The sequence below is a fragment of the Artemia franciscana genome, chromosome 5 (genome assembly GCF_032884065.1).
Source record: "Artemia franciscana chromosome 5, ASM3288406v1, whole genome shotgun sequence".
In the NCBI taxonomy this organism is placed as follows: domain Eukaryota; kingdom Metazoa; phylum Arthropoda; class Branchiopoda; order Anostraca; family Artemiidae; genus Artemia; species Artemia franciscana.
In genome coordinates this window covers 29,651,764-29,675,798 of record NC_088867.1, presented here as the reverse complement: position 1 = coordinate 29,675,798, position 24,035 = coordinate 29,651,764, and the positions used below count along the sequence as shown (strand labels likewise).

The 24,035-nt window shown below is 35.6% G+C and overlaps 2 protein-coding genes and 1 non-coding gene across 4 annotated transcripts in view; 2 read left to right on the top strand and 1 right to left on the bottom strand.

Annotated features, from left to right (window-relative positions):
- The window catches only part of LOC136027235 (MICOS complex subunit Mic60-like), a 73,608-nt gene extending 64,418 nt beyond the window's left edge, over positions 1-9,190 (top strand). For both annotated transcript variants that reach the window (XM_065704294.1, XM_065704293.1), the window contains exons 12-13: positions 486-768; positions 8,951-9,190. In XM_065704294.1, the coding sequence (XP_065560366.1) occupies positions 486-768; positions 8,951-9,128 (461 nt within the window). In that variant the 3' untranslated portion in view covers positions 9,129-9,190. The remainder of the gene's footprint in view (positions 1-485; positions 769-8,950) is intronic.
- Positions 9,191-13,753: 4,563 nt separating this feature from the next.
- Trnak-uuu (transfer RNA lysine (anticodon UUU)) lies at positions 13,754-13,826 on the top strand. Its single transcript has one exon. It is a non-coding gene; the product is annotated as a tRNA-Lys (tRNA).
- Positions 13,827-19,958: 6,132 nt separating this feature from the next.
- LOC136027234 (speckle targeted PIP5K1A-regulated poly(A) polymerase-like) overlaps positions 19,959-24,035 on the bottom strand; it is a 30,677-nt gene continuing 26,600 nt past the window's right edge. The window contains exon 4 of the mRNA XM_065704291.1: positions 19,959-21,404. Coding sequence (XP_065560363.1) covers positions 20,669-21,404 — 736 coding nt within the window. The 3' untranslated portion in view covers positions 19,959-20,668. The remainder of the gene's footprint in view (positions 21,405-24,035) is intronic.

The window sequence follows — 24,035 nt, the reverse complement described above, 5'->3', positions numbered from 1 at the left end:
ACAATAAGTTGGAGATTAATAGAAAAAGAAAACTGTCACGGTAGAAGTTTGTTTCTTAACGTGATCATAAGGATCGCAGAAAATCATCACTTTTTTTCTTTCCTCTCTTCTAGATTTTTTATTTTTTTTTGAGAAATGGCTCTATTTTTTAGAACTCGAGAAACCGCCTGTCTCTGAACAAATGAAGTTATAAAGTTTGAACGTTTTACCTTTTGTGATGCACATTCATTAACAATAGTTAGGTGGGAAATAAGGGCTTTTTCAGGAAAGTGAAGGAAATTTCGTATTGTGCAATCTTTCATTTCAAGAACAGAAAAAAATATGAACTAGTTGGCACTAGTAAGCAAACGAAATTACTAAAGAACAGGAATGATGACTGCGAGAGCTACATCTGCTTTTTATTTCCTTGTAATCATTTTTGTTAGGTTTTATAGTTTGTAAAACAAACGTTTTTAAACATGGTTTCAGTTGTGTATTATTTTCAGGTGAAGAGGACGCTTTTGTTGACAAACTGCTTGGTGGATTATCAACTGAAGTGAGAGAAAGAGGTGTATTACCCTTGTCAGCCCTGAAAGAGAGGTTTATGACTGTCGAAAGAGTAGGTCAGCGGGTGGCATTGGTTGACGAAAATGGCGGATCATTATTGCGCTATATGATGTCCTATTTACAGAGCATGTTTTTGATTACTGCTGCAATACGACCGATACTCGATGAGAAGGAGATTGATATTGAAGCTTTAAACCCACATGAAATTCTTGCTTCGGCAAGGTAATCTCCATTTGGCTTTTTTTTCCTCTTCTGACTTAATTTAGTTTCGTATTTCATAATTATGGTTCTGTTAAAGCAGGACGCACTCTCAAGGAATCTTCCTATACCTCCCATGTTAAACATTTGGAGTTTGCCTGACGTCCCTGAATTAGTGATTTCGGCTGTTTTTATGTCAATAGAAATAAAAACATATGGTGAATATTTTGATCTAATCAAATTTTAAAGCCGACAATTATTTTTTTTTATAATTCCAAAATAATTATAAAACCTGTTTCGGGTGTGCATTCTAAATTGCTATACTTGACACTGTGGTTGTGGGGTATCAAAAAATAGAGCAAAAAAGTTTTTATTCAACAATCAGACACTTATTTCTATAATATATACTTCCTGGCTGGAGTCCCTGCAAATACTTAACATATTTGTGTTCTGAAGTCAAAAATTCCCCTTAAAAGACTAGATCCAGCTGTAAGGTACGGTACGGTCTGGTGGGAGGAGTAGACGTGGCCCTCACCATGGTTTTCAAGGACCGACAAGAATGCACGGACGTCGCTCAAGTGCAACGCTCTTCGGAAGATTAACCCTATCTCTCCGGGGGCTTGGGGGGCGCTTCGCGCGCCCCCCCAAGCCCCCCCCCGCGCGTAAGTCGTTACGCGCCATATTAGTTACGCGCCATTGTAGTTGTCAGTGCATATAAATAGATTGTCAGGTTTACCGACTCTTGAACATGCAACATATAATTGTCCATGGGAAAAAAAAATCCGTATTCAGATCTATACCTCATGATTCTAATGATTGCCCTTGAGCTTTGTTGATGGTGATTGCTAATCGAACATTCTCTGTGTCCCCGTCGTCATTTATATATCCCCCTGTGCCTATATATATATATATATATATATATATATATATATATATATATATATCCCTGTGTCCAGGGGGATTTATATATCCCCCTGTGCCCCCCGGCGTCCCCGTTGTAGTTATGTCCCTGTGTCCCGGTCATTTATATTCCCTGTGTCCCGGTCGTCATTTGTGTCCCCGTGTCCCAGTCTGTAATTTCTCTTTGAGTTTCCATATGATGAAATAAATTTTTTGCTTTTTTCCTTTTTTTCTTTTTAATTTTTTTTTTTTTTTGGTTTTTACCTTTTTTTTAGCTTTTTTAGTTTTTTTTCTTTTTTCTTTTTAGTTTTTTTTGTAGTTTTTACCTTTTTTTAGTTTTTTTTCATTTTTATTTTTATTTTTTTTTAGTTTTCTTTTTCTCCTTTATTTTTCAGTTTTTTTTCCTTTTTTAGTTTTGTTTTTCTTTTTTAGTTTTGAAATAAATTTTTAGTTTTTTTATTTTTAGTTATTTAGTTTTTTTTATTAGTTTTTAGGGTTTTTTTTGTAGTTTTTACCTTTTTTTAGTTTTTTTTCTTTTTTAGTTTATAGTTTTTTACCTTTGCTTAGCTTTTTTAGTTTTTTTAGTTTTTTTTCTTTTTATTTTTTAAGTCAAGGTTCAAACCTGGAACCTCTCGAACCTAGAACCTGGAACATAACGCGTTACCAACTCAGCTACATCGGCTTGAATACTTTCGTTTTTGAATTGATATATGATAGAAATCATTCAGACGTCATATGCGGACAGACAAACAGACTGACACCTTATTTTTATATATATACTAGCTGTTGGGGTGGCGCTTCGCGCCACCCCAACACGTAGTTGGTGGGGGCGCTTCGCCCCCCCCCCAGCCCCCCGAGCGCGTAAGTCGTTACGCGCCATTGTAGTTGTGTCCCTGTGTCCCACCTATGAATATAGATAGATATATATATATATTTTTAACTACGTAAAACTTGCGAATATACAACATTCTTGGCTGTCCCATTGTCTATGCATATAAATAGATTGTCAGGTTTACCGAGTCTTGAACATGCAACAAAATAATTGTCCATGGGAAAAACAATCTGTATTCAGATCTATACCTCATTATTCTAATGATTGCCCTTGAGCTTTGTTGATGGTGATTGCTAATCGAACATTCCCTTTGTCCCCGTCGTCATTTATATATCCCCCTGTGCCCCCCGGCGTCCCACTCTGTAATTTCTCTTTGAGTGTCGCGGTCGTCATTTATATTCCCGGTGTCCCGGTCGTCATTTTTGTCCCGGTCGTCATTTGTGTTCCGGTGTCCCGGTCTGTAATTTCTCTTTGAATGTCCTGGTCGTCATTTATATTCCCTGTGTCCCGGTCGTCATTTGTGTCCCGGTCGCTTTCTCTTTGAGTGCCCCGGTCGTCATTTATATTCCATACTAGCTGTTGGGGTGCTCCAACACCTAGTTGGTGGGGGCGCTTCACGCCACCCCCAAGCCCCCCCGCGCGCGCAAGTCGTTACGCGCCATCAACTTATTTTTATTTATATAGATAGATGTCCCGTTGTCCCGGTCGTCATTTGTGTCCCGATGTCCCGGTCTGTAATTTCGTCAGTCGACAAACATGACGTCAGTCGACACACAAACATGACGTCACTATATATATATATATATATATATATATATATATATATATATATATATATATATATATATATATATATATATATACTATTGGGGTGGCGCTTCGCGCCACCCCAACACCTAGTTGGTGGGGGCGTTTCGCACCCCACCCCCCAAGCCCCCCCGTGCGCGTAAGTCGTTACGCGCCATATTAGTTACGCGCCATTGTAGTTGTGTCCCTGTGTCCCACCTGTAAATATAGATAAAAGAGAAAAGATTGCTCTTTTCGTTATAGATATATATGTTTTTAACTACGTAAAACTTGCGAATATACAACATTTTTCGATGTCCCATTGTCTGTGCATATAAATAGATTGTCAGGTTTACCGACTCTTGAACATGCAACATAAAATTGTCCATGGGAAAAACAATCCGTATTCAGATTTATACCTCATTATTCTAATGATTGCCCTTGAGCTTTGTTGATGGCGATTGCTAATCGAACATTCCCTGTGTCCCGGTCGTCATTTATATTCCCAGTATCCCGGTCGTCATTTGTGTCCCAGTGTCCCAGTCTGTAATTTCTTTTTTAGTGTCCCGTTCGTCATTTATATTCCCTGTGTCCCGGTCGTCATTTGTGTTCCGGTGTCCCGGTCTGTAATTTATCTTTGAGTGTCCCGGTCGTTATTTGTGTCCCAGTGCCCCAGTCTGTAATTTCTCTTTGAGTGTCCCGGTCATCATTTATATTTCTTGTGTCCCGGCTTTTAGTTTTCTTTTTCTCCTTTATTTTTCAGTTTTTTTCCTTTTTTTAGTTTTTTTTCTTTTTCAGTTTTTATTTTTTTTTATAGTTTTTTTATTAGTTTTTATTTTTTTTTTTTTTTAGTTTTTTTTTTTTGTAGTTTTTACCTTTTTTTAAGTTTTTTTAGTTTTTTTTTCTTTTTTAGTTTTTAGTTTTTTACCTTTTTTTTGGTTTTTTTTTTAGTTTTTTACCTTTTTTAGTTTTTCTAGTATTTTTTGTAGTTTTTACCTTTTTTAGTTTTTTTTTCTTCTTTTGTATTAATGCTAAAGCAAAGGTTCAAACCTGGAGCCTCTCGGACCTAGAACCTGAAACATAACGCTTTACCAACTCAGCTACTTCGGCTTGAATACATTCGTTTTGAGCAGCTTCCTCGGGTGTTGCCATTGTAGGTTCTTCAGTCATTTTACAATTAGAAATATCTCTTTCAACGATCTTCTTACAATTAAAAATTTGTCTTTGAACGATATTCTTAAATACCTGTGTCCTGGTCGTCATTTATATTCCCTGTGTTCCGGTCGTCATTTGTGTCCTGGTATCCCAGTCTGTAATTTCTCTTTGAGTGTCCCGGTCGTCATTTATATTCCCTCTGTCCCGGTCGTCATTTGTGTCCCGGTCTGTAATTTCTCTTTGAGTGTTTTTTCTTTTTAGTTTTTTTTAGTTTTTTACCTTTTTTCTTTTTTCAGTTTTCTTTTTCTTCTTTATTTTTCAGCGTCACTATGAAATACATATCGCCGAACCTTTTTTTTTTTTAATTAATATCTGGTAGGCATTGATGACCTTATCCAAGTCAAAATCCCAAACCCAATCATCATCGCTATCATTTTCAATTTTGATATATTTTGACTCTCGCTGTCCAGGTGGATTTTCATCTAACTGCGCGGTTTTGCGTTCTTTAGCCGCAAGCCTGTTTTCTTGCTGGTCCTGTGATTCCTCGGCACGCTTTCTTTTCTTACTTTCTCTATCAGCCGCAAGTTTTTTGGCATAGACTCTTTGAGCAGCTTCCTCGGCTGTTGCCATTGTAGGTTCCTCAGTCATTTTACAATTAAACATTTTTCCGTCCACGATCTTCTTACAATTAAAAATTTGACGATTTTCTTAAATACTTTTAGCCTTCTTTTTTCACTTTCTCTTTTAGCAGCAAGTCTGGTTTCGCGTTGCTCTTGTGATTCCTCGGCACGCTTTCTTTTCTTACTTTCTCTATCAGCAGCAAGTTTTTTGGCATAGACTCTTTGAGCAGCTTCCTCGGCTGTTGACATTGTAGGTTCTTCAATCATTTTACAATTAAACGTTTTTCCGTGAACGAATGTCTTAAATACCTTTAATGACGTCATTATATATATATATATATATATATATATATATATATATATATATATATATATATATATATATATATATATATATATATATATATATATATATACTAGCTGTTGGGGTGGCGCGAATCCTGAAAGTTTTAACATTAGTTTGATTTTTTGTTAGATAAAAGTTACTTACTACGTGGAACGTAACCAGTCAAAACAACCAGTTTTATAATGTCAATAGGAAGGCCCAAAAAGCGAAATTTTCATTTATTACAAATAATGATTCTTTGGAACCACCTAAACTAACAAACGTGATAGGACCAAGAGAACGACCTGAACCTATTAAATTTACAATGGGTGAAAATGAACAACCTGGATGACCAATATTGGCATCTAAAGCAAAAGGCCTTGCTAAATCGTCTGAAGTAATCCAAATCCAAAATGAAGAAGAAAGACAAATATGGTTAGAAGATATGCAAAAGTATTTTGCCAAGGCAAAAGTTAAAGATCCAATAACAAACAAACGTAATTTTACAAAGGCGCTAATGCTAATCTAAGGTCATTTAAATGTTTAAGGAGTTGATTGATGAAAATGAAGCACAGATAGATGTGATTAGAAGACTAGTGAAAGTGAGAATCGCAACAGCTGAAAAAAAGGCATGGAACAAACGACAGCGAGAATCACGTTGAATTGTAAACGAAATCTTGAACAGTGATCTTTTGTTGGAAACTGGAAAAGACGTATTTGTTTTCTATAACGCCTTAAGAAATTAAATGATATGGTGTTTGAATCTAAACTGCTAAAGAAAAAGTCGTGAAACACAACGACTAAGATAACGATGATTAAAACTGGACAATGAAATCTACGTCTTGAAAACTAGGGGGGGTTGAAAGTTAGCAGGGGGGGGGTCTGAGGGCCATACTTTACAAGCTAACATGTTGATGGTGATAAAAATCTCACAATTTCTCTTCACTTCAAAGTGAAAAGACTTCACTCATGCATTTACCGTGCTAAATAATCAACAATCACGCCTTGATGGGCTCAGTATGTACCACTTCAGTATGAATTTACTGATTCCTTGTAGGGTAACATGTTGCTTTTTAGCTGCTTTGATGTTGCACAGAACTCATTTTCTCAGATGAAAGGAACGTCTCTTGGTCGTGCATACAACTTTGGACATTTCTTTGTAGAATAATAAAGTTTATTGATGCTTAGTATTGACCATGTGGTGATATTATGGAAAATTTCTGCAGTCAATTAAAATATTAAGCAGTTTTCTCAGGTTCAGACTAGCGTTGTAAGCACATTTACACAAATGCTCTCCCAATGAATCAGAATTTTAGTTTGAGAGGATACAAAAATTACTTCATATAAATGTACTATGCGAAACCCTTTTTTTAAACTTAAGAAGAATAATGTTCATAAAAACGAGGATTATTATCCCAAAACGGCAAACAAAATTAATAACTTTTTTTTTGAAAAGTCTGCAAAAATGTGCTGAAACACATATCTGCATACAGGGGAGTAAAGGGAATTCTCCCCTAAAGGTCCTAGATAATATGATTAGTAAAAGCAAATTCCAAGAAAGGAAAGAACTCTCTCCTTTATTGACACCACGACAAATGTACACTTGAAAGAGATCGATCCCCTATAAGAATGTCCAATACCACCTAATATTTGTTGCACAATTTACTGTGGATGGAATAATAGATGGCAGGCCAGGTCATGATTGACATGCGTGAATATAAAAAAAAAACTGAATCAAAATAATAAAACCGAGCTATACGCCAGTGGTTCCAAAACAAATAGGTAGAACTCTCATCAAATATTTTTACATAAGAGCAGAAATGAAAGCTTTTCCCAAGGTCTGTTGCTTTGTTCCAATATTAGAATCAATTAAAATCTGTAAATGTTACAGAGTATGGCTTTATGGCTACAAAAACTTTATGTACAATAACTTTTTCAATGTGTAGTGATAAGTGAGTAATATAGAAAGTATTTTGCCTCCTGAATATTATATTATTTTGAGAAGCCAATTCGTCTTACTAACATTGGTGGGCTAGTCGCGAAAAGTTTGTATTTAACCTGGGTTCTGGTTAAAGATTTTTTTGGGAATAAAGCTAGAAAAGGTAACGGTCTTCTAGTTGCTATGAAATTAACTTTTAGTTGCCGTATCCTAACTTTCTATGAATAACTCCTTTGAACTCCCATAATTGCTTACTATTTCGCCTTCTTGATCGCTTTTCAGAGAGGATGATACTGCAGGTATTAGGAAGCTTTTCCATTAATATGTAAATTAGTTTGAATTAGCCAGTCCTTTCAAACTTGTCACACAACTGTATAGATTAGCCCTTTGGTGCTCTCAAATGGAGAAATGAGATGAACCAGAAGTGACCAAAGTTTGAAAGTGTTTTTCTAAACACTTTAAGAAAACAATTTACACTTTAGTAGAACAATAAAATAAATTTAGGTTCTCTCAATAACACTGGCTTTTCTTTACCTGATAATGAAATTTCACATAAAAATCAAGTCAGTGGACTGGAAACTCTGAATTCAAAGAATTTAGCATTTGTAACTACTTAGAAGAAGATAAGACCGTAAACAATGTATTATTGAGAATTTGCCTTTAAAAAAATACTAAAGTGTTTCATTCAAAAAGGGTAAAAAAGCCCCTAAAGCCTCCTGGGGTCACCTAAGGTGAAGCGCTGAAAAGGCACTAAAGCTTCCCTTTAACAATACTGATGATGGGCACTTCATTATTTACTTTTTCAATTTTTGTTCATATTTAACAAATCCAATCCAGTTCTTAAAAATGGATCACCTGATTGTAGGCTAGTCATGTCGTTTAAGGATTTGATTTGGGTTCCTTTCTTCTCTTTTACCACGTCATTAACATTAGTCTCATGATCATTAACATTATGATTTTGTACATCTTGATGGGCAATAAAAGGCATATCCATAAAGAAACTTTTGCTAATACCGAGATCTAGCTTGCGTGAATCTGAACCAATTAGGATTTTTCATAAAAATTTTGGTTCAATCAGAAAAAGTAATGAAAACTCTGATTGGTTCAAATCTTGGTATTAATAAAATATCATTATGAACGGACCTTAAATTTTAAATACATGCATTCTAAGCATTAACACATAAAAACACATATAGTCTTCAATGTTGTTTTTCCCACGAGATGATGCAGGCAAATTAGAATCGAAACTAATTGTATTAATCAGTCACTTCTTTAGTTTTTTTATGGAGCTCTTCTACTCGGCTTTTGACCGGTTGTTCAAAAGCCGTTTGAATCATTTTTGGGTTTGAGCCAATGGCCTTTTGGTGACTCAACAGAACTGATAGACTATTTGAATTGCCCTTGCTCTCTGCCTATCTACCTTGGTGCTGCCCTAGGATGGATGATAGACGTGATCATCAGCAAGTGAAATTAATCATTTTTATAAAACTTGTTATGCCAGTTATGAAGAAGTTATGCCGGTTTTGCCTCTCACAGAGACTACCTGTCTTAGTTTTACTCTAATTAACCATAGCTTGGCTCTCAAGTCTTTATTCACGTCCACGAAGTTCATCAGTGTCATTTCATTCTTTATAAGTTTTCAATTTCAGGTTTTGCCTTGAGAAGGATGATTTGGAACAGGCGATTCGTTTCGTAAATTTACTACGAGGTGAGCCAAGGAATGTTGCTCGTGATTGGTTGAAAGAAGCTCGGCATTGTTTAGAAGTGCGACAAACTGCCGAAGCGCTTTTAGTTTATGCATCGGCAAACGGTACCCAAGTTCTATGAGTCATTTTTTTTGTTTTGTTTTTTTGAGCGTCTAGTTTTTCAAAATAAATTCTGAACAGATACGTCTATTTTCCAAATCAGCTTTTGTTATGGGCGAAAGTGCACAGCAAGAGCAACATTTTGGTCGAGAAGTGATGTAAATTTCATTTGTAAACATCAATCAGAAGAGTGAGTTTCAAAAATGGTTATATAAACTGTAAACAGTAAATTAACACTACAAGACTAATCAGTGGTGTAAATTCAGGTAAATTAAAGAGGGGAAAGGGGGGGGGTCAAGATATAAAAAAAACCTGATACTGAGACTATTGTTTGTATTTTTGGACATTAAAAAAAATAATCATATTTGATTTATGGAAAGAACCCTTTTCTTATTTGAAATTTGAACCTCTACTGTTAATTTCTGTTTGACATTTTGTAATTAATTCTATATTTATGAAATAACAATGCATTGAACAATCGAAGTTATTTAAGTAGGCAAATTACTCTTCATAAGTTCACAGTATTTAGCATAAGAAAATTGGCTGTATTAAATCCGTTTGTTGTCCATGATCTTTCAGTTTAATTCTGGAATAAAGAGAAGTCAATATTAATACATTTAATAAATAATCGTTGCACACACCTTGGTATATATCTACGGAGAACTACACTTGCCATGGAGTGAGAATGAACTTCCAACAGCTCTATATAATCCATAGAAAATTTCCTTTGACATTTTATCATTATTTATTTTCTAAGTTTATTTAACCGAGACTAGTCGGAACCAGAATTGAGGCTTGCAGCTGAAAAAATAAAATTAATTTGACTTCCAAACTAACGATAAAGACAATGACGTCATGAAGTTACTGTCTTTAAGGTTCCTGTAGGATCTGATGGGATAGCCCTACAACATCCAAGTGAGAGATTTGTTGCGGCGTCAATGGCTGCTTTCTATAGTTGCACCCACCAACCTCTTCCGACGATGTATCTCAACTTGTACCGCTGTTTGCCCAGCCTATTCGGCAAACACGCAGAAATATGTCAAATTACAAATAATAAGGGACACCCTGTAGGGAATAATTGAAGAACGGTACAATCATTTGCAATAGTCTCCCGTGGGATTTTGTCTCTCAGAACCTGGGGATTTGTCTCTGTGGATTCCTTTACAAGGAGGACCACCAGAAACAACTCTGGAAAGAAGATGGGTAAATGATTCATTGGTGACACATCATACCCTGAGTTTATAGCTGCCAGACGCCATGAAAATTACCACAAAAAGCACCACTTGCTATTATAAATACGTGCATTAATAATTGTGAATCGCCGCTTATGGTGTTCAGAGTTCGGACAGGAAAAGGTGACAACCTAAGCAAGACTTGCGATAAAAATGGAAACCGTACGTTAAATTAACATTTTTCCAAGAGAGCTGTTGTTTTACTAATATAGTTATACCATTTATCGTAAATGCAAGCTCCAGAGCGTCGTCAATTACTTGACGATATTATGCTAATTTCAACAATTAATCCTCCTAGATAACTAACAGTTTGCGTGGATAGTTGTACAGCAGATAAGAATTATAGCATCTTACTATGTAACTAAGTGTTAGTAAGAACTGAAAACTAGGACGTGACACTCTAGAGCAGGTCTCTCCAAGAGTGGAGTCAGATCAGTCAGGTGGTTTTTGGATGTTCAACAGAGAGTGAGTTTTCCTTGTATTTATTTACCTAGAGGTAAACGACTAAATCTCATTGCAAAAGTTGGATGCAGTCAATGGGTTTCCTGAAAAAGGTGACGATTTTTAACCAAAGCTTGGTAAGGATATCTATCAACCCTTCCTGTAAAGGGTATAGACATCTTTGCAGTTTCCAATAATTTTTCTTGAAATAGAAGAACTGTATTATCAATAGTGGTATCTGTGGACAAAATGTTTTTAATGGGAACTTGATTTAAATTATCTTTAAAAACTGACCAATCAGCTCTTTTTATCCGAAACCTGTATCCATTGTCATGGTTTGTTGCAGTGGATGTGCAACCAGTTTGTCTATTTGACTCTATTGCTCAATGTATAGGAGAATGGTCACTAAACAATAATGTTTGAGATGGGATACAAATGGATATACTTCACTATAGGTATTAAAATCACCCGATATAATCAGATGCTCATTGCTTGGGACCAGTTTGTATAGCTTTTTTATTATATCCCCAACAATGGGATTGTTCCCACTGGAATTGTAGATATTGAATAGATTTAAAAACCTGCCATCACCTTGTGTTATTTTACGGCCAACCAGTCCCACACTCTATTGACGGTTTTCTTCTATATGAACCTCAGTACTGGTAAAGTAAATGTTATTCTTCAAGCAAATTATAACTCCTCCTTGGGTTCCATTAGTTCTATCTCTCCTGATAATGTTAAAGTTTCTAAAATTCATTCTTATATGTGGTTGAAGCCAAGTTTCCTCAATACAGACTATATCTATAGTGTTTTCCTGGCAATGGTCAAGAATAATATCTTTCTTTCTTTTCTTATAGATTAATTAAAAAAAACTTCCCGACAAAGAAGTTTTTCAAAGAAAAGTGAAAGATACAAATACTTGTTAAAACTCGAGCTCAAAACGACCAGAAATCACTGTTAAAGAACAAATGAAACCCAAAACGAACACAAATTAAAAAAAAAACTATCATAGCAAAAAAAACATACGGCAAGTACTAATATAAATGAAAAAATAAATCTTAAACGATTAATGCCTAAACTGAATATGAAAATAAAGCTGAAAACAAAAACAAAATATTTTGCCATTGAAGCATAAACGAAACCCAAAACGAACAGAAATTAAATAATCAACCAATGCCAACAAACATACATTAGATACTAATAGAAATGAATAAATATATCTTAAAACGAGTAGAACTTAAATTGAACATGCAAATCAAGCTTGGAACAAAAAAAAACATTACAAACAAGAGTTTGGGTATCAACTCCTTCACTCGTTTTGTGTTTCATTTGTTCTTTAATCCTCCTTCTCTCGTTTGGGTTTCTCTTTCTGTTCGTTTATCCTAATGCCGAAATACTTGACACAAGACTTCCTTTCAATCTCGCCATAACTGTGTTTTAATCGAGAAACCCATGAATAATATGTAGCTGTTGTTGAGAACATAATAAAATCACTCTGATCCGGGTGAACTTGCAGTTTATTTACGCGCATCCAAGTTGAAACTCTGTCTAACGATTGTTTACTTGATTCAAGTAATCCGATCTCAGTTCTTGCAATACAAACAAGCGACGTGTCATCAGCAAGCATCAGTACTGTTACTTCTTGTGGATAATTGAATAATTCACTGAAATTGTTTTTAATATTAGACATGGTTTGACTTAGGACATTAGAAAAATTAAAATTAATAGCAGTCCAAGAACAGAGCCCTGTGGAACTCCATTTGTAATAGAAACGCTTGATGAACTGTTTGAATCAATCCGAACATACTGTAGCCGCCCTGCTAAGAATGTACGTAGAAAGTTAAGCCCAGGACCTCATATGGCATAAAACTCACACTTTAGAAGTAGGTGATCGTGATCTACTGTGTCAAAAGCTTTAATCATATCTAAAAATATTGCTAAAACCCTGTAGCCTTCATCCAGCGCTAGATAGCTTAGATATGCAACCGCTTGTTCTAATGTGTTGCCATGCCGAAATCCGAATTACGACGCAATATACATAAGGACGGGCAGCAAAGCCCCTCTCTAAAACACGTGATGGCACAGGAAGAACATAAATCAGCCTATAATTTCATGAATTATTGGTCTCACCACCTTTATGAACAGGAGTAACACGAGCTACTTTAAAACAAGACGGGAAGAAACCCTCTTTTGATGCAGAATTAATTGGGGACAAAAGTGGCTTCTGGATTAGTGGCACAATAAATTTAACCATTCTTAACGATATGACATCACTACCAGAGGCATTATTTTTCAAGTTTAGTTTTTCAAAAAACTAAAACTTAACTTCGCTATTATTAATGGAACAATACATTGCTTATGGTTTAGTCGCTTAGCACACACAACCTTTCAAGGAGGCACACTCGTGCCTCTATAAAGAGGCGAACCACGACAATGTTAAGCGATCTTCGGTTCCAGTGGTCGCAGAGGGATGGGGGGGATGCATTTCGTAGCCCGAGCTCCAACTAAGAAACCTGCCAAATTTCATCCCCCTCCGACTTTTCCTTCATGGGGAAAATCTGGCCGAAAGTTTCGACCCCCCAACCCCACCCCTTTAACGTTGTCTGATCGGGCTGAAATTCACGAGTTAAGGTCCCCTAGGGCTCAGGAGCTTATCCGCGAAATTTCAGCTCGATCCGATAACCTGTTTTCCAGAAACCACGCATAGTCACTTAATGTTCATGTTCTCCTTTTGTTTTTTTTCCGCCACGCCTACAGGTCACAGCCGACATCGGATCTGGGTGTACGAAGACTCATTCGACGCGGAATTCTCCGAGTAATTTTCCTGGAAAGTTTCGTCGGAAAATCTTAACCCCCCGATTTTCTAGCTTAGAAAAACCCATTTCCCCATAAGAGCCCATGTTAATTTTTGAAATTCTTAAAAGTTATTTAAAAGTTATATTTATACACATGCAGGTATTTCGACTTCAAACATGCCCGGTTAGCTCAGTCGGTAGAGCGTAGGACTTTTAATCCTAAGGTCAAGGGTTCAAGTCCCTTATCGGGCGGTTTTTTTTTCACAAAATATGAAAAAAACTTCGTTTTCTTAAAGAGTTAAAGAGGCTGCGTCCCAAAGTCGAACCTTAAAACGTACAGGAATTAGGAGAGGCAGTCCTAATTCCTGTACGAGGAGTACAGGAATTATTAAATTACATCCACCATGGATGGTAGAAAAACGTACAGAAATAATATGAAAAAAACTTCGTTTTCTTAAAGAGTTAAAGAGGCTGCGTCCCAAAGTCGAACCTTAAAACGTACAGGAATTAGGGGAGGCAGTTGGGGGGCTGCCGCCCCCAAAACCCCCCGCTTTTAAAGACTCTTTTGTACAGGTTTTTTGTTTTGTTAATTAAAAGAGGGCCTTTCCGAAGCCAAGAGCGGGGGGTTAGGGGGCGGCAGCCTCCCACAACAAAAAACCTGTACAAAAGAGTCTTTAAAAGAAGGGGGTTTGGGGGGCGGCAGCCCCCCAACTGCCTCTCCTAATTCCTGTACGTTTTAAGGTTCGACTTTGGGACGCAGCCTCTTTAACTCTTTAAGAAAACGAAGTTTTTTTCATATTATCTAACCATGCAACACCTTCCGTATCCCTTTTACTTCCTAAAGGTGCGCAAATATTTCCAACAAACTGAGAAATTCTCCAAATACAAATATATTGTTGAGAGCGGGGAACAAAATTCTTCTATAAAAACAAAAAATAATGGTTTCTTTTATAATATACGAGACAAGAGGGGATAGAACAATAGCAGGGAAAAAAGAGACCAATTGCAATTATAATTGATTTCACTTCAATATCACAAAACATGCTCGAGATATTTGTGTAGAAGGAAAACATGAAAAATAATGTCACCGGAAATTTAATCATTATTCACTTGATAAATCAGAATGGGCACCAATAATGATAATATGCAACAAAAATATATTAAATATGCATTAAACATAGAATAAAAGGTGATTAGCCATACCCCTATTAAAAATAAAAAAAAATGATACCTTACTATTTATCTTGACAAATGACAAGTGAACATCTTAACAAGATAGATTTGTCCGAAGCCTGTTGAAATTAAAGCAGGTGAGATATGTCTATTACGAAACAAAAGACTGCAATAAACCATGACTCTATTAGATACAATGAAATTACTGAAAACGATTAAAACAGTGACGTGATATTAAGAAAAAACAAATAAATAAAATTCTTGGCTATGGATTAGGAACTTTGCAATTGACGAAATATGAGCTCAATCAATACAACAGAATAATAATTTTTTTACTTCCCTAACACAGTGTACAAAGCAAGAAAGGATTTAATGAAAGAAGAAAAAGACAGCGAATAAGGACACTAACAAAAAAAACAACTATATACTTTACTCCATTATGCGTACTTCAATCCATTAATAATCAACAAACAGAGGGAGTAGGAAAAGTCCCACAATATTATATTCTACACTCCATTGATTCATTCTGATTGTCAAATTGACCTACACTAACACCAGCCAAGTTATGTTCAAAATGGGTCATAACTTTATTAGTAGGATTAGATCGCAGAAAATAATTTTGGGGTGATATGAATTTCGGGATAGGGTCAGTCCACAGGTATTTTGTATGTGTGCCATTTAGACAGTTGAAATGCAGAATTTGGGAGAAACTTTTAGAGACACAAGCTTCAAAAATTATGCGTTTTGCCTTTTAGTTTCTTTGCGTTCTTCAATCAATTCGCTTTCGTCTCCTTATCTTGTACTTGAACTTAGATGAGCCTTTTCTGAATATTTCGTTCAATGTTTTTGAAATCAGGCACCGCGGCAAATTCAAGGCCTGAAGATACAGCACTCACAAAGCTTTCTTTTGCAGGAGATATGGTTTCATATGGGACATTCCACGATATGAGATTTTGATCAAGTTTTTCGAATTCAAGCTTAGCTAATCTGTTGCCAGTGACATTAATCGTTTGCCAGCTTTTACGTTAAATCCTATTGAAAGAACAAAATTTGTTACTGTTTTTTACTTGGTCATTAACTTGTTTTTTAATTCGTTAGTTTGACTTTTGAAAAAGCCTAGGGTAAAATCAATAAATTAATACTTAAGGAGGTTTTTTTGTTCAAAACAAGTTTTAAAGATTTCTTTTTTAAAAATTATATTTGAACTTGTTAAGTTTCTTAAAAAGGAAACGGAACAACTTTAGCTGGAAACCATCTTTTTTTGGATTTTGGACTCTTAATTGTGTTGCGAGAGCAACACTTTGGTTTTGTCTTGTTTTTTTTTTTTTTTTTTTTTTTTTGTTCCTGGCACCCCGATTCCTAGAAAGTATTAAAGGTCTAACCTCAGCGGTTTTTATGGAAAGTGTGGACCTTAAGGCAGATTAATGAATATGACTTTGTATTTTGGAAAGCTTCGTACAACTCTTGGCTGGGGCCAAAAAGGATGGTTTTCGCTTGTCCTTGAGCCAGAGCCTATAGTGTGTGAAGTGAAGTGGAGTTTTATAGCCTATGTCAGAGAGAACTATCTGAAGTTATGCAGTCAAGCTTTCGTTTCATCAAACCATGTTTCTGCTTTCGAGTGGAAAGCTCCGTTCTAGCAGGCAAGCAGACAGGCACCAGTTTCAAATAAAAAAATCAATAAGCGTAAGACTAAAATCAATAAGTGTTGCATAATATATACGGCAGTGTATAATATATACGGCAGTTACCCGGCCCTACAGCCAATATATCTTCTTTGAATGATAAATAGAAAAATTAGAGAAAAAAAGTGGCATTTTCCCACGGGTCCAAAAATTCTGCCATCTATTGTTTTTCCCCATTTCTGCTCGTGATTTCAGCTGAGTTTATCATTCGGTTTTTCGCACTTGGGATTGCAGTAGGGAAATGGTACCGGATGTGCCTCTTAAACTTTAAAAGTTCTGTCATTGCTAAAGAAATTAGAGTTTATCCTTTGCTCCTTTCTAAGTGATGACGTTAGAAACTTGGCCTAGGGCAAAAAAGTCAACTTTTGAACTGAGACAGATAGATTTTTTCGACGGCAGTCGATAGCTCTTGATGAGCTGATCAAAGTATGTCATTCAGTTTTTGGTAAAAAAATTCCTTCATGAGATGTCCCAGCTTGAAAGTTTTAAGGGGTTGACAACTTCAGTAGTAAGGTACACACTGAAACCAAAAATAGGCCGATACTAATTGTGATTAGGGGAATTTTCAGCAACAGTCTGCTGTTAGCTCATAATCATCTTCTGCAATGAGTGTTACAACTTTTGCTATTTGGTGTACCTATTATTTGTTTCCGGTGTATTTGATGATAAGACCAATTTGGTTCCAGTGGTAAGACATGTAGGGGACTTGTTTATTTTAGGATCCTAACAGATTAACAACTTCGGCGTTTAATCGAAGCGAGGAAGCAAAAACAAAGTGTTGCTATTGCGACACTTTGCTCTGCAAAGACGAACAAACATTGCCGCAACACCTGACGTTGCCCATACAACGTAGATCTAATTTTATTTGAAGTTGTGCAAACGTGAATTATTTCATTTTTTTTCCAGTCTTTATGGTGTATTCCTTTTGAAACGGTTAGTGTCTGTTCTTTTTTACTTGATCAGTCAGACTTCAAACTAAGACTTATGTAGATCAATAATGCGTTACTAAATTAATGCTTTTTGAAGTTTATCAGCTTGGAAATTTGTTGTTTTTTTAGCGATAGGACTTACCTCATTTTTGCACTAAGTCAAAGAAATTCCGTAGCTTGGTCTAAGCTTGTTCAGCAGCGAGTTATAACTTAGTTTGTTTTTGCATCAAGTCTGGAATTGGGTCGCTTTTGCACCAGGTCGGTCCATAGAATTGATTTAGCTCGTTTTTGAGCTGATTCAGGACTTGGCTCGTTATCCTAAACTACTTTAGGCATTCTCATGACAAATCATACATAAATAGAGACAATCTCAAGATCTGATTTTATAACAATCTGGGCGGGGGTTGTGATGGTGTACGTGCTACACAGAATTTTGACTTCTTACGGGGACAATTTGAGTTATGTTGTTTGAGTGACTTGAGCGGTGAGGGTGCACATTCTACATGAAATTTTTACTTTTTACCGGCGCAATTTGAGTTGTTTAAGCCTTTTTGCCTTGTTCTACTTGGACAATAGTTTTCTATTGGACTACCAAGGAAATTAGTGAATTTCTTTTTTAATTACTACAATATTACCTCTAAAAATTTCAACTGAATAAGAAAAAAAAATCACAACTTGTCACATAAACTTTAGCATGTGACATAAATAAAAAGATAGGATAGAGATTCTTCAAAGTCATTGATGTCGCATAGGGAGTCGACGGATTATTTCCGACGTTTCAGCTGCTCGGTCTTCCTACAGGGACAGGTTACAAACCTGTCGCCCAGCCTTGCAGCGGCCGGAATCGAACCCGCTGTACTACCACAGGTTGTGTGACATGAATGCGATTATGTTTATATCAAGGGTTGACCTTTGTCTTTTATATCCTTCGTAATGAAAGCATGTTAAGTATATTTATTTTTGGTTGGAGGTATCATCTCCTGTTGAAAGTTGATTGTTGCAGCTTTGATTGCAAAAATTACCTTTTATGGCCGTAAATGCCAATTGCAGCATTTGAATTAATTCAAAGGATTTCTTCAGACTCTATTCTACTCGTGTACTTATTTTTGGGCTATAAAGCATCTCATTTTTCAAAAAGAACCCGAAACTAAAAAAAGAAAAATAAGTAAGTAAGTATGACGGCACTAGATCCTCAAGGTCCAAACTGGCGGTGATGATCTCCGTTTTGCGGCCCTTCAGCCAGGAAGTGCCATTGGGGGTTGATGGCCAGCCATCCTGAGCTTTCGCACACCCTTCCTGCTCAACTTCACCGGATTTCTCCAGGTACCCATTTAGAGCTGGGTTGGCTCTGGGTGACCTTACAGAGCCACACGGCAATGACCCCCGTCCCAAACCAAATAACCGGTCACGCGAGGAATCGAACCCATGCCCCTCGGACAAAGGATTCCCAACCCAGTGCGTCAGTCCTTGCTAAATGGTTGGCAAAGGGTATGGGAAAATACATCCAAAGCACGTAAGATATAAGGATCGGTTATTGGCTTAATATTTTAAAGCCCAAAAAATATATAAAATTTTTTAATCATCTTGGACCATACCATAGAAATTCTACAGCCGCCGCCTTTAGACCTTCATTCGAAGTCAAGAAAAATATGTCTTTTAAAATCTGAAAAGGCTTCAAGATTTGTCCACGGAGAGCTGTGGCTTTCACGCAATATTGTAATTTACATTCTATGAAGAATTTATGAAAATTTACACTTGCATGCCTAATATATACATAAAAAAAATAATGCTCTTTTCCACAAACTTTACAATATCCATTTAAAATAATTATTAAGATGCCTATTTGCTCTTGTAAAGAGAGAAAAAAAGAGAGGAGAGGAAAAATATTGTGAAACCAGAAATCAAGGTAGTACAGTCTCTTATTTAGAAACGAAGAAAATAAAACATAAACTCTTCATCAACGCCGTTCCAAGAAACGCATAAAATTTAGGGGGCTCAAATACATAACTGAAGAGTCTTGAAAACCGGTTTTGGGTTATCTAAAATTTCCAACAAAAAATAAACGCAAATAAATAAAAAGGTCACCGATCTTGGAAGAAAACCAGTTGTTAGATTAATGTCCATGATTAATATTATTATACTAAAATCAAGAGTATGTAAATCAACCACTCTATCGGCAAGGTCATTTTGAATTTAGTCAAGGACAGTGTCTGGAGAGGTGTCAATTTCTGAAACGTGCCCCTCTGATCTGAATGAGCTATTCTACTGATGTGCAGCAATATTTGCAGGAGAAATAATACATTTTTGATTAAAAAAGAAATTTAGAAACTAATAATTACATCCCTGGTGATTAAGTTTTTTTTTCAGGAAAAGACCCCTGTCATTTTTGCTTTCTCATTCAATCTTAATTTCAGTTCTTTAATATTATTGCATGTTAAAGCTCCCCAATATATGCAGCAAACACGCTAAGAATGTTCGTTGCATCTAAGAATAAAAAATCAAAAGGCTTATTTAAATGTATTTCGTTTTGCGAAATATAAAAAATACAGAAACATGCCTATGTAAATGTATGTCGTTATGCGAAATATAAAATATACAGAAACAAGCTTATGTAAATGTATTTCGTTTTGCGAAATATAAAATACACAGAAATATGCGTATGTAAATGTATTTCGTTTAGCGAAATATAAAAAAACAAAAACATGCGCATGTAAATGTATATCGCTATTGCTATGTACAAACATAATTTTTCTTCTTGCGCAAGCGCAAGCATAACGATTTCAGTGTTCCTATAAAGCTACGCAATCATTTTGTGTCGAACAATGGACGAAATCACATCAATCAAAAGGTTCAAATAAAACATAAATCCTAGAAAATTGTCAACAGCCCCTAGTGTTTTTTTCTTCTTGCCATTAAAAAATACGTAAAAAAATCGAAAAAAAAAGAACAACCAGACGATTGTTTTTAAAGTAAATTTTTACAAGCCGCGGAGATAAATATACAGGAATAACTTTCAGGGGGCGCCATATTCTGGTTCAGGGATGCTGGCTTCAACCCGTAATAACAAGGAAACAGAAGTTCAGGTCCATTTTCATAAAAATAGCTTCTTTGAAAGTTTATAATGCACTTCAGGGCCCGTCCCTTAATGCATTCAAGCCCTCAAGGAATCAAATCTTAAGAGTCCAAAATCCAAGAAAAGATTAGTTCCAGCAAAAGCTATTCCGATTCTCTTTAAGAAACTTAACATTGGCAAGAAAAATAAAACACACGGTGGTCCACGTGAAGGAATAGATAACAGATTATAACCAATCTATGGCAAAACCAGCTGTTTAAATTGTATACACGTATTTCTGTTATTTCGTTTCTTTTTCTTGTTCCCTCTTGCACCGCCTCTGCCCTCGTCTCCAATTGGCTGCTCCGTGCCATCTTCATCTGGCTGTTCACGCTTTCTAGGATTTAGCAAGCTGGGATAAGCACTCACATCAAATAATTTTTTCAGACAGTCTTTTTCACTACTCGTTTCAAGAACCTCTGCTGCAACTTGGCAACACTGCTGAAATCGTTCTAGTGAGGGCTTCGAAAATAACCTTGTCAAATTATTGTTCAGTTCAAATGGATCTTGTAAAGCTATTTGACACTTTAAATTAATTGCATCACATGCATTGTTTTTAACTCTGTCAACATACAACGACTGAGACGATGGAAGATCCAAATTTTTAAAATTCTCTTTCGGCAGTGACATTCCATCTAATACAGAAAGGACATAGGTCGAGTAATCTACTTCTTTTCCATAAAACATGAAGAAGTTGCGCAAAAGAAAACGGATTGAAGTTCTGTTTTCTGCAATAAATGTTGGATTAGTATCAAAATCAAAGTGCCAGTCGTCTTCAAGAGATACATGATTATTTGGTTTCACTAAATCTTGAACAGCCGGTATAACACCTTCAGCCGCCAGGAACAGAATGACGAGCAGGCAAACTGCATAGTTGGAAAAGAAGCGTTTCCTGTCTGTACCACCGCTCATTCCAAGTAGTTTAAACCAGTATCTAAATAAGAAAGGCATTAAAATAATATTTTCCAATGGATCAAATCATTCCATAATAGAGCAGCAAGAAAGTCATCCCAATAAATAGAGGAAATATGACGTTTATCAATTTAGGAATTTTTGTGATTTAATGAAGAAAAATACGGTATCGTAAATGCTTCCAACCATTTAAAAAAAACTACATATAAAATGCAAATATACATCAACAGTACATCTATTAGTTCTAGTTGGGTAACTCCAGCTTTTTTTTTTTTTTTGCAAATACATTGTGTCATGCATAATCGTAATCAGGCATGCAATAGCAAGCCTGAACTCGAGAGGAAATTTTCAAAAGTGGTTTACGACCAGGACTCAAAATATAGCTCTGGTCCTACTACACGAGTAATATTTTTGTCATATTACCATTTCAAAACAAAAAGCCCTCTCATACAAAATGGTAAGAATTCAAAATAGGTTTAAAATATTTTCAGAGACCAAAGAATTTCAACATGCCGAGAAGAGAAGGAAATAGCATAATTTGTGACAAATGCATATATTGTAGGGTCAAGGAAGCTTGGGAAAGATCTTTTGTTTTTAAGGTGGCTCTAGAAAGAGAGGCTCTAAAATGGGCTCAAACTCAGGGTTGATATGTTGACTCTCGGAGGAAAAAAGAATTAAATTGTGAATGCTATAAAAAAAGGGATTTATCTATGCCAAATGTGTGAGAGTATGAATGAAAGTGTTTCATTTATGTGTGAGCATGAAACACAGAAGGATTTAAGAAATAAAATACTTGGGTATGGGGAATACGGTGCTTATTTGCTAGTTAACGTTATTGGGAGTGAATATTAGTATACTATTATGCAACCAGAAAGCTTTCGGGGTATGCATAATGCGGCATAAATTGTATGGCATCACGGGTTAGTTTTTATGTAAATCCTATTATGTCGGTAATATCTTCATTTGTTTACTAATTATCTTTAGTGTTTTGTATCTTGCCATAGCCTAGTAGGTGTTTTTAAATAAAAGTCAAATAGTGTTTTACACTTTATAAATAAATCCATAAATTAACAAATGGTTTATTACTTATTCGATGTATACCGCAACAATGACTCATAAATTTTGGTACTCAGCACTAGTACCACTGGATTTGCAAATTAAAATATTGCTGAAATATTATGGTAATAAATATGGTAACAAATTTCGGGGCTCCAGATTTATTAAATAAACTTAAAATGCTACACCAGAAACTATCCGGCTCGATACATTTTACTATTAACCCTTTTCAGGATCTTCTAAAATGTTTTCTACAATAACTTAATGTGTTATCAGAAGTTGTTTTTTTTTTTTTTTTTTTTTTCTGTATGTTTGTTTTTATACTCCAATGTTTCAAGTGGGTCACAAATAAATTATTATTATTACTAGTCCTGTATTTTCTTTCATTTTCATTATTGACGGATATTACACAAAGAGATTATTGAGAAAATAAATTATTCCTCATTAGGTGAGCAAGCTCGAACCCAGAAAGACGGCGTGAAATAAAAAAAAAAATCGCTAGGAACAGGAAGGGTTTGGAAGAGCGAAGAAAAAAAGAAACAAAGAGAAAAAATAACGAAACTGAATCAAAATAAGCGAATATTAGCAATTACTTTGCTCATTCTGTCTTTTAATGAGCCAATACTAAATATGGCTCTCTAGCAGGAATTTTTAATTGAAGTTTGCTTCAGTTAGTCAAATCAGCGATTGTTCAATTTCATAGAATTTAATTAATGACTGCCATAATTCTTTTCAATGAAACTATACAGTGAACAAAAACACAAACACACAATGTTCAAAAAAGTTTTCTGTTAAGCCCAAGTGCCACTATTCTTAAAAGGATTCAAGAGTGGCAGCCCCTGTGGCTTGTAGTAATTCCTCTTCGTTTCAAATTTGACCTCATTGTTGACAATAATTTCTGTGCGCTTTAAGCTTGATTTCCAATATGATGTATTTTCGGCTCATTCCAAATTTAATATCCCTCTCTACTTTTGGTTTTTGGTGTTTGGATCAAAAAACCGCTTTTAAGTAATCTAGTTTTATTACGCGTTAGTAGTAGTAAATTTTTTTAATAGTCTTCCGAACAACTATAGCATAATCATAGTACCTATCGTAGTAATCGGGTTATTCCCACGTTTAATATGATCTGCTTCAGCTCCAACGATTTCATAACTGTCTCCTTCCCTTTTACATCCGCCACTCATACCTCTCACTTTACAATAATCACTTACAGTAGCCTACCATAGAGACAAATCAACATGCGATTGCATTTTAACTGATTTGTGATTTTTCAGAAAATCCTTCTAAAACTTAAAACCAAGAAAGAGCAATAGTCCTTTCTTAGGAGTAAATCAATCAGAAATTGATTAGACCACAGCTAGTAAGAGCAAGACCGACGACTGGATTTACCTATGAAAATCTTGAAGGAAAGAGAGATGATTATGGTCTTGCTCTAGTAAGAGCAAGACCGACGACTGGATTTACCTATGAAAATCTTTAAGGGAAGAGAAAACTTAAAATTATGGTCTTGAGACAAAACGAACCTATAGCAAGAAGAAAGGGTATTCACATGATGGTGAGACACCTAGCCATATTGATTTTGTTATTGAGAACCGAA